An 11,521-nucleotide genomic window follows, 5' to 3' on the forward strand; every position below is an offset into this window, starting at 1 on the left:
GCAGGAATACAAGACAACAACAGAAAAGGTTAAATTATTACAAGACATTAAGAATAAAAGTGAAATATATTACCGCATCATTCAAATTACAACTTTATTCTTTTTTTCTAATTCATGGTTTTGTAAATTTATCCTTTGGGAGCAGTTTCTTTAAACAAACAAGGAGCTGTGATACAGCGTTTATCTTCTCATAAATTTATCTCCTCATAAATTCTCCATCACGTTAAAAGTCTAACAGCTGGTTTGGTTAATTAGCATTCAGAAGCAAGAAAGAATCTTTTCAGTTAATACCATCAAACTCCTGCCCTTCTCAAAAAAATCAGACAGACCATTCTACAGGACACCTACCGATTGAGCATCTAATACCTTCACAATGACTAATAGGTGGCAACTTCAGCATCTCTCTCCATTTTTTACTACGCCCACTCCGTTTGCCTAGAAGAAAAATATGAGTAATGTAAAACACAATACTCTGTCAGAATAAAATTAAGCGTAACATTAACAGCATAAAATCAGGTCACTTCTGCATAGATCTGTCAGATCGCTTTTCATGCATAGAAAGAAATCCATCTACAAGGATATCCAATAAAAACTTGATATAGAAAAACTTTTATATGAAACACTAACAAAAGCAGAAAGCCTTTTGCAAGACAAATATTTTGCATTTTGGCTGTGCATACAGAATATCTCTGGAGAGACAAAGCAAATATCCAGGTATTCTGAAAATTACAAACAAAACTGAAACAAAGACAGAAACTAAGAAAAACTGAGAATTGTCTCTCATCCACAGTGAAGAATGGAAGACGCTCAAGTTGAGTAATAAAATAAACAGAACGAAGTTCTTAAACACATTTTTGGATAATCAAGTTATACATAAATATTACCTTTCTGGTTTTTAAGGGCAGAAATAGTAATAAGAGTAGACTTGACTAACAAATGAGTGGGCATTGCTCAAATACACACTAGTTATTCTAGACTACAGGAGAATACAGAATATCAGCAAGAACTTAGCTGTTGTGGAATTCAGGTCTTTTCAATGCTTCAGAATTCACAGCACTACTATTAAACTGATTTTTAAAAACTACTACAGTATTTTTCCCCTTGTTTCTCAAAAAACATATCTGTGCTCCATTTTCTATGTCAAATTGGAATTTTAACACATTACTTTGACCTGAAGAAGCCAACTCCATTTACGGAAGACATGCATACTTGTCAGAAAAGCAAAGAGAGAGATACAGGAACGTAGATATATTTTTAATTGCAAAACATTTCAGCGGAAGACTTATTTTGGTGCTGCAAAATATTTTAAAATAAGATTTTACTAAGTGGCATGGTCAGATGAGTTTCCACATGACAGAACAGTAGCAAAGCTGCACAGCAGCTTTCTAACTGTACCAAAGCTGTATGTACCGTTAACCACAATGGGAGAGAAAGGAAGGGAGTTACCCCGTGTAACCCGAATAGAAACCAAGCAGCAAACAGTACTCAAGTCTTTCAGAATTAAATCACTAGCAAGAAAGGAACTAACATCTTCAGAATAACAAAATATGTATTAAAAAAACCCCTCTTCACTGAAACATACAGCTTCTTGAACAGTTCCACCATTGCAGTCAGGGCAGTTCCAGCTTAGTGTACATTAGCTCGGACCAAATTTACATTATCTTTGCTAATAGGAACATTGACGTCTCATTGTGCTGCTGCAACAAAATATTCTCAATTCTAGTTTCACTAGAAAAGTAAACAAACAAGTAGTACAAGACCTTAAAAAGCTGTCTTGGAGAGTAAGTATCAGTTTCAAGAATCTCTGCAAAAAACCTGCTGCTGCACTTTATTTCCTAATATTGCTTTGCAAGTCATTCACCTTCCAAAATATTTTAGAACATAAATATATCAAATCTACTTCTTCTCCTCCCCGCTTCCTTCATGCCATACTATAACTAATAAGGAAGCTGTGAATACCAGCATGATTAAACCAAAGTCCCACTATTTTAACAAAATATTTTTGATGTTAAAAAGAAGCTGAATATATGCTTGAAAAAAATCAAACCACAGAGCAAAGAGATGCATTTCTAACAGAACTGAACAAACGAAATAAAAAAATACTACCACAGACAGCCTGTACACATACAGTGAACAGGAAAGGACTGAGTATTATGCGATCATGAAAAACAAAGGACAGAACAATCAACCTGATTTTTATCCGTACAACTGAAAAATATGCTAAGCCACAAGGTCCACAGAAGTTAAATTTCTTCTGTTAGAAACTGCTCAGAAAGACTCATCTGTGCATGATAGAGTGCAATCAGTATTGACTGAGAATGACCCAAATTCATATTGCAATGTTGTATGGAAAAAGTAAAACCAAACTGTGGTATACACTAAGTATATCATCTTCTGAAGCACAGGGAAAGGAAAAAAAGGAAAAACGAAACACAAAACCAAACAAAAACCCAAACCCAAATAAAAAAAGTATGATCACTGATGCATTATACCTTAAGTCCAACACAATAAAGTTTGCTGTATTTTGCCCCAAATATTTGGCCGGTTACTTACAATGTGACCATTATGAACTTCATTTTACGAGACTACATGCTAGAATGCAATTGAATTCACCATCGTGTAGAAGTCAATAAAGGCTACATATAATTTATTAATGATACAGAAGAATCAAGTGCTTAGACGTATCAACTAAATCAACATGCGCTCTCTTTTCGCTGAACTGATTGTTCTTACATTTACAGCAAATGACAGAAAAAGCCTGTACGTCCCAATAACGTAAAGAGAATGCATGACCTATATCCTTTACAGATAAATCAGCCATTTCTGGTAAAAGTTATGGGAGGATGCCAATTTGTTTGTCATCTTATTCCCTAATTGCAAAATCCTTTTCCATTTCTGAGGCAGTTTATCAAATCAAATTATAATATTTGTGGTTTATAAGTGTCTTAATATTGATTTCAGAGCTTCTATTCTGGATCCCATTCTAAAATACTTCAGCTAAAATTCTTCCAGAAAGACCAAACAGCTTACTTTCCAACACAGCAGCAGCAAAGCCATTAAGTTAATCTGCTTTATGGTTGATCTATGTGGTTCAGATGAATTACCACTTTTGCCTCTTTCAGATGTAATTGCTGGCTACAACAATGACCAACTTGAAGCAACTCATCTTTTACAAAGAGAAGGGTGGATGCAGCAATACACCATTACAGTGAGGAAACACTGCAATTACATTTTCAGGTAAATGAGAACCCTACCTTCTTCTCCTCCCCAAATTACTTCTTAGAGTTACAATTTCAGAATTACCTCTTTACGTGTTTTCACTTCTTAAAAAGATACATACCAAATTCAGTTCTGTCATTGCATTAGAATATAGTACTAGAAAGATGTCTACATGTTTTCATTTTCCAACTTTTTTTTTTTAACTCCAGAGAAACATTTGAAGAAACTTATGTAAGGCAAGGTGGTTGGCTTATTCATCAGGAAAAACAAAACCAGTTGCAAAAAACAAAACTGCTGTGGCAAACCAAAGCAATCTGGTGTAGAAACAGATTTAGACCAATAAGAATATTATTCAAGTCATCAGATAGACTTCCCAGAGCCACAGTGATCTTCCTTACAGGCAGGATTTGTAGTGTGACCCTCGTTCCACTGAGCACAATGTTCACCCAACATTATTAGCCAGTCTTCCTTGAGATGGAAAACTTGGATTCTCTTCTACAGAGTGAAAATAGTGAGAAGCATTGCACTATCTCTGGCTAATAAATGTACACATAGTATATAAGGTAAGATTCAGTGGCTGCTACACTGAGATTCTGCCATTGAGTTATTCAGAGACCTCTGTGCTTCTGCCTTCCTGGCTGTGAAAGGCAATGTGAGTGCTGCGGTTGAGAAGCATGCAGTGAGGTAGCACTGGGGGTGCACGATTGCTACAACATCATTCTTGCAAAACTGATTCCACAAACCAGATTGTCAGATACCAGCTGAGAAATTCATACCAGACCACACCCAGATAAGCTCTGACAGCATAAAACTGCAACAAGAAGACGACCTACAGTGTGTCTTTAACTACATAAAATCAATCCGCTTGATGAAAAAAATGCAAAAGAATTGATGCAGAAGCTTTACATCATCTACAATGAGATGCATGAGAATAATCCAGGTACATACACTGTCTTATAATACATATTTGCCACAGCAGAGAAAGTTGCAGGCAACTTTCCTAACAGATTTTAAACTCACATGAATTCAAATTTTCTACTTACAGCCACGTTTTCCTTCAAACCACTCAAGATAGGGATTAAAACCTTTCACTGAAAAATCAAAACATTCCCCTTTAACTATGGCCTTATGCTACAAAGACATTTGTAAACACTGCCCACTAAAAAACAAATATTGATGGTATGACATCACTGTGCAAGATCCACCTTTGAGACACAAAACACGGTGGAACTGCTACCTCAGGTCTTCCCATCAGAGTAGTAACACTGAAGTAGCACTAACTTCAGGCTAGGAGACAAGTTCACACACACCACCACTTGGGGAAGGCTGTCATGCTTCTAGCTCCAGAGACAGCTCATACAGAACTGCTTTGCAGGGTCTCTGCAACCTTCTCCATTGCGCAGGTCAGATACATTTTTTTGACATCTCAGTTCCTTGAAAAACAAGCCTAGCCACAGTTTAACAAAGAGGTTTAACAGAGTGGCATCTCTTTCATACAGAGAAATATTTTTTCCAGAATACAATACATATAATCTGGCTGGCTCTTGGCAAGTGTACCAGAATCATCTAGCTGAAAATTCAGATTTCAGCACAAGGTGGGCACCTAACTCTTCAGCATTACAAAGGCCAAGGCACTCCTGAACACAAACAGAAACAACAACACAAGCAGTTCAATAAACAAACACATGAAAGATATCTATAGATAACAGGCTGTTATGGCATTTTTAAGATAATATTCTTCATAATCCTGGATTCAAGTGTCTAGAGTTGGACTTCAGCATGGCAACGCTCGAGTCCTCTTTCTCATCTCTCACTGTTGGAGCAGTAACACTGTAAGCAGTTAAAAACCCCAAGTAACTACGTGAACATTCGTGCAGCCTGTTTATAAGCACAATCATTTATTGTTCCCACAGCTATAACCGCTTGAACAACTGGTTCTTCACATTGGCTCTATCTACAATTCCAATGATCATGTGCACATTTAAGAATACTAGTGCATACACGCTGAACAGCTTCTGCACCTCTTCAGAAATTATGTAAGAAAGTGTTGTATCAACTTCAGTATATGTAGCTAATCTGAACCAGATTTATTAATCTAATCTTGCAGTCAAACAATGTAACATCTGTATACATTTCATTTTGATATGGCTGTAACAACAACTGAATGAACAAGGTTTACTAGAGAGAGAGAAAAACAAACAAACCACATGACCAAACAGTAAAAAACCTCCAACTTTACAAACTCCTTGACAAACAAAGATTTTTTTTATCATGATGGTACATCATGACTGCAACAGATAGAAAAGAAGTAAAATTCCTTTAAGTAGATTTGTGAAACCTCTATTTATAATTGCCACGTTTGAAATAACCAAAGCAGCAGTGTGTATCAATAACTAGACCTCTCATGTTGTGTTTATTTAGTAAATGCAATTATTTAGATTCCAACATGCCCACATGCATTCTTCTTGCAGTTCATTAAATAAAGGACAAAAAGGCAGACATTGTGCATAATTCTGTACAAACACAGGAAGACATGTTTCCTGCCACAATGAGTTTACAGCAATTTAAAGCACAATGCAATAAGGGAGTGCAATAGAACATAGGAGGCAAATAAGGGAAGAACAGACAAAAATAACAGCAACTACAAAAACTCACGGTACTCTTGCGTTAAAATTCTTATTTACTGCTGGTGAATGGACTTCTGGGTATGAATGTGCCTTGGCTTCCCACTTGTGCATGCTCCTTAAATAAAGATTTTAGCTCAGTTTGATAACCAAACTGCAGTGATCTGAACGATCTCCTTAGAATTTTCTTCCTAGTTACAAATACACACATTACAGGATATCTGCCCATGTATCGTCACCAATACCATACTCAACTACTACCTTATACTGCAAGCAAAAGTAGGATATATTTCACAGAATTATTCCAGTTGTTTTTAAACCTAGACAGACAAAACACACAATTTGAATGGACTGCTTATTTTTGTGAAGAGTGCTAACTAATACAATTTCAATTCTGAAACAAGTATCTTCCAAGATTTGCTTAAGGCCAACTGTGCTCACATTCTGTTACTGAAGGTTCCTGCTAACTCCATCCTTGGGCTGCACCTAACAATTATCAAATCTGTAGGAACTTGCTGATCCATCCGAAAACTAATTCTGGGGGAAAAAAATCGCAAACGCAAACCACCAAACAACATAGGAAAAAAACCACTACAACCGCCCACACACCCCAGATTGGTTCATAGATCTAACTGGAAACTATCTTACCCATTCTGCAACCACAGGCTAGAACCAATACAACCAAGAGCTTAGAGGCAAATTTGCTTGAGGCATGATCTTAATTTAGCCTAAGCCAATCTTGACATAGAGCATATTATATGCCTAACAGCACACCAAACTCTCATTCACAAACTGCTCCTGCCAGAGTAGTATAAATGAATTTTAAAGTGGATGCAAATGGACCAGGTATGTTTAAAATGTACTCTTGGCTTGGATCCTTAATTGGAGTAAAGTGCCATTGTCTTCAAAGAAACTACAGACCTACCCTTTGGAAGTATTTTTGGAGAATATCACTTTAGGCAATGAAAAAAGGAAGGCTTCTGAGCAGTTTAACACATACAGTGATTAATTTATTTCCTTTAAAACATCACAGACTATGTGTGGGATGCTGAAATGAATTTGGGGCTTACATATACTCAAAGGATTTACAGAGTGTGATTGAAATAACTAGAAAAAAACCAGAAGATACAAAGATAAATAAAGAAAAAAGTGAATATCAAATAAGAATACATTTTTGTAAACTTTCAGATTTTTTCAGAATAACCTAGTTTATATTACTTGTCCTCGTTTATGGGATAAATTCTCGAATGTCTTTCAAGGGACACTCAAAGATATTTCTGCTAGGAAAAAAATGTGTTAATTCCTCTACTCTTATAGAAAACTAGAAGCCATGTTGCTGTACATTATTCTTTCACACATAATAAGCCCTGCATGTGAAAATCTGAGTAAGGAGATCATGAAATTGCAAGCTTTTGCCATATCTCACAGTTCATACATCACTATCACTTAACCCCTGTTTTCTCTCTCAGTTGCTGCACTACAGCGCTCATAAGATCAACTTTGAGTTTGCTGTATAATCTCTTGTTTTTCTACTGAGTCATTTATGCTTGTTCCACCATAGGGTTCACCTCAAGAGGAAGTTTTCTGTTTTTCTTTCTCACATACAGATTTCCCTCAAAAAGTAATGTATGCACAAGAGGAAAGAGCTGGACTGGCACAGAATGCCACTTATCCCAGGAAACAGGGACAGGGAATCCCAGAACACTCGGCGCTACAGTTTTCACCCAGAGGCAAATCCCTCCATGGACAGGTGAGCTCTCAGCATAAGGAGGTCAACTGGAAAAGTGGACAAGGAAAGAAAAAACTCCCAACCTAGCTCCTGACTCCTTGATCTTTCATCCATAAAGGGTACTTTGTGTTACCACAATATTTTCTAATAGCAGGTATATATAAGAGTTACATATTATGAGCCATCCCTAACACCCACATGTGCAAAGAACTAGCTTTTGATTATTTACAAAGTTACATTGCAAAAAGATAAGGAATCCTCATAGGTTTCCTTCTTCACATGAAGAAGTGTTGTAATTGCTACAGAGATATTAGGAGTCTTTGTTGGAAAGAGACAGGCTTCTATTAAAACAACCTGGTTTATGAAAAGGTTTGAAAAATCTTCTTCGAGAATAGCATCATAAGACAAAATTTAAAGTTTTGAGGCTGAGGGGAAGCCAGGGTTTGATCTGGCCTGAAATACAGGACTAGCAAACTTTTATAAACCGATGTTATCATGATGCAAATTGAATTAGAAGATTCAAACCTCTAATGAAAAAAATTAACAGTAAGACTATTAGTGAGAAGGTAGAAGGTGGTTAGTCTAGAAACAGCAATACCACTTTGCTTTTATTCTGTAGAAGAAAGTAGCAGTAAAACTGATGCATTTTGTCTAAGCGCACTCGTTAGTTCCTGGCTCTCTAATTACATCGATCAAATTTACTTTCTACATATCAAATCAGATTTAAACCGTAGACACACAGCTAGCTGTTCAAGATGTGCTAATTCTGCACACCTACAAATTTAAAACCCAAATGACGTTCACATCCTAACAATATTCACATCCAGAACTATTAGAGTACCCAAAATTAGAGGAAAATTATGAGTGGGATCTCTGGGATCATAATTTTGATTGTCAGGTATGATTTGTTTCAACTTGGTGTTATTTACGACGCAGTTCTGAATTCTCGGAAAGCCTCTGCCATATCCTCTCACTAGATGAGGACAAGTATGCAATATCTTTAATTCAGTTTCTATATGCGCAAGATGAAGATGACATATCTCTAGGGTTAAAAGACTTCACTAGGTGCTTTCTAGAATAACATATTTTTCTACTCTCACCTTCATCATGAAGGAATCTCAAGTTAGACTGATCCATGCAAGCCAGAATTAAGCCTACATTGATTTATTTCAACATGCCACTGAAAACTATGAAGAGCACAGTAATTCTCATCTTATTTCTTTTGCTTTCACAACTGAAATATTTATTCAGGTCAATACCCTCTCTTATTCAATCTTTAACACACTGAGGAACTGGAAAAAGGATCACTGATGTGACTCAAGTCTATACATGAAAATAAGCTGTTATTTTATTCTATTTTAGGATTTTGCCTTCTTCCATGAGAAACAGTAATTCTGCACTTTTCCATGCTACCCCACCGCTCCATACACTACACAGCAAGATAATAGGAATATGGGAACAAAAAGGTCAATTCAAAGTCTGCTCTTCTGTCCCAGTTGTGTGGCTCTTTCAGCAAATAATATGTTTCAGTAAAATATCAACCTCACATACTAACTTTGCAAATGCCATTCCCTTGGAGCCCACTGGGCACATGAGAACAGAGCTGGGACAGGGATTTTATGGAATGGTCCTGACAGATGGAGTAAACTAGACACTCGCAGACCAGCCAGAGCATGCAACAGACAGAAAATACTTTCATTTCAAGGAGCATTTTGAAAAACGTGATGTAGAAAGTACTCCATGCACAGGAACTCAGACCTGAAAAGGTGAAAGACCTTCTACCAATCGACCACTGGAGCTTTAGAGTTTCAAAGCCAGAAATCACATTTTTGTGCATGCTTACACAAAAGAGTCAGGGCCAATTGACAGTACAAAAGAGTAACAGCTTATTACTTTTACAAGTTTCGCATCAGGTAAAACTGATCTTCTTCACACCAGCTGCTGTCAGACTTCCATTTAGTTCATTAAAATATCTTGTTTGGTCAGTTCTACCACTATAATTTATTTTAAACACAGTGAAACCTTAACTAAAGAGGCAACCTGGCATTAAGCAGCCACTTAAAAGCCTTTCCAGATTACCACTGCACTCTTTGTGGTGAGGGTTTGGGCACAGTAAAGTTTTGAGCCAGATTCCACTTTCTCTTCACTTCTCAGATCACTTCAATGCAAACTCCAAATTCAGGCAGCACCACCACAGACATGTTACCGTCAGTGAAACCAGCCAAAACATGTCCTCTAGTTTGAGGTGGTCTTTTCAGCTAAGGTTGGGAAATATTCTGGTTTTTAAATCCCACTTCAAAGTAAAAAAGCTGATTTTCCTCTCTAGCTGCTTAAGGCAAATTTAACTGGATACACATATGGCGTAAGTGCCAAACCCATTTAGAGTTGGAGGAACTTGCAAAACATACAGGGGCAGATTCTGTTGTACTTACTCACTTTAAACAACTCCAGCTAAACTAATGGGTCTTCTCAACACAATTAAGAAAAGCAGGATCCAATCCAAAAAGAATCTGCACATTTCATAGTTGAAAAACATACTCTGCACTGAGTACACAGGTAATCTGGGGAGTCTTTCAAGTGGCCTTTTAATGGACAGTTATATACATGAAAAAGCAGTAAGACAATCTTATTTCAGGATTTTTTTAAACAGCAACCATGTGCTAAACTAAATTTCATTATCTATCCAAAACGTTTGTGGGTTGGGGAACTAATCTTCAAGTCAAGATGTTCTGGGGAATCAAGTATTAATCTAATGGAAAACAGCACACTTTAACATCAGGTTAATAAAAAACGTTCAACTGCAAAATACAGGTACCATTCACCGGCTGTGCTTTCCACAGGCAGGAATTTCAGCAAGATCGAGTGCAAGGATCTTCCAGAAAAGATTTATGTCACTTCGCCCTTTATATCCACATGCATATACATTCATAAATAAACTCCGAACTACAGATTAACGATCTTCTTAAAACATCCGGTAAAAACACCATTTGAATCGAGCCCGAGAAGGCAAGGTCGGGTTTGTTTTTTTCAGAAGCAAGCCACAAGCCAGGAACTCCGAATTCATCCCGCGGGAGGAGCGGGGCAGGTGCCTCGGGGCACGGCCCGGGACCCGCTGCCCGCCCCGCAGCGCCCCCCGCCCCGCAGCGCCGCCCGCCCCGCAGCGCCCCCCGCCCCGCAGCGCCCCCCGCCCCGCAGCGCCCCCCGCCCCGCAGCGCCCCCCGCCCCGCAGCGCCCCCCGCCCCGCAGCCTCTGCTCCCTCCCCACCCTCCCCTCCTCCATCACTTCCTCTCCCCCCTCCCCGCCGGCCCTTTTCCCCCTCACCTCAGACCCTTTTCCTCCCCCTCGTCCCGTCCCCAGCCCGCCCCGCCTCGCCCTCTCGCTTCTCCTCTCCCCACCCCCGCGGCTCTCACCCTCCCGGGCTTTCAGCAGCACGGTGTTGGCCACGATGTTCTCGATTTCCATGGTCGGGGGCTCCTTCCCCTCAGGGCAGCCGGAGTGGAGGCCGCCCCTACTGCCTCCTTCGCCCCCTCCTCCAGCCCCGCCACCGCTGCGGCGCCAAGCCTCGGCTCATCCGGCCCCGCAGGACCTCAGCGCTGCGCTCGCCTCTTCCCCATCACCCGCTGCTCGCCCCGGCACCGGCCTCCCCCTCCCCGAGGGCGGAGGCAAGGAGCAGGCAGCACCCGCCCGCCCCGACCATGGCTCCACCGCCCTCCTCCGCCCGCCTCAGGCAGCCCCACCTCCGCGCTCCTGCGCCACCTCCCGCTCCCCGTTCGCCGGGACTACAACTCCCAGCAGGCAGAGCGCGGCGCACGCAAAGAAGACTCGAGCGCTGCCGCGCGAGGTCTGCTGGGATATGTAGTGCCTTAAATCTTTCCCGGCCTCCCCCCCGGCTCGTCCCGAAGCGGGAGGGGAGAGGAGCGGCAAATCTCGCGATAGGTGGGGCGAAGCT

General features: G+C 39.8%; 2 protein-coding genes across 3 annotated transcripts in view; one reads left to right on the forward strand and one right to left on the reverse strand.

Annotated features, from left to right (window-relative positions):
• The window catches only part of GRK4 (G protein-coupled receptor kinase 4), a 42,851-nt gene extending 31,673 nt beyond the window's left edge, over nucleotides 1-11,178 (reverse strand). For both annotated transcript variants that reach the window (XM_065633255.1, XM_065633256.1), the window contains exons 1-2: nucleotides 10,983-11,178; nucleotides 349-435 (exon numbers count right to left, since the gene is read on the reverse strand). In XM_065633255.1, the coding sequence (XP_065489327.1) occupies nucleotides 349-435; nucleotides 10,983-11,034 (139 nt within the window). In that variant the 5' untranslated portion in view covers nucleotides 11,035-11,178. The remainder of the gene's footprint in view (nucleotides 1-348; nucleotides 436-10,982) is intronic.
• On the forward strand, nucleotides 11,033-11,431 carry LOC135988728 (uncharacterized). The gene has a single exon (XM_065634894.1). The coding sequence runs from the start codon at nucleotides 11,033-11,035 to the stop codon at nucleotides 11,429-11,431; it is 399 nt and encodes a 132-aa protein (XP_065490966.1).
• Nucleotides 11,432-11,521: the final 90 nt, after the last annotated feature.

The sequence above is a fragment of the Caloenas nicobarica genome, chromosome 4 (genome assembly GCF_036013445.1).
Source record: "Caloenas nicobarica isolate bCalNic1 chromosome 4, bCalNic1.hap1, whole genome shotgun sequence".
Lineage (NCBI taxonomy): Eukaryota > Metazoa > Chordata > Aves > Columbiformes > Columbidae > Caloenas > Caloenas nicobarica.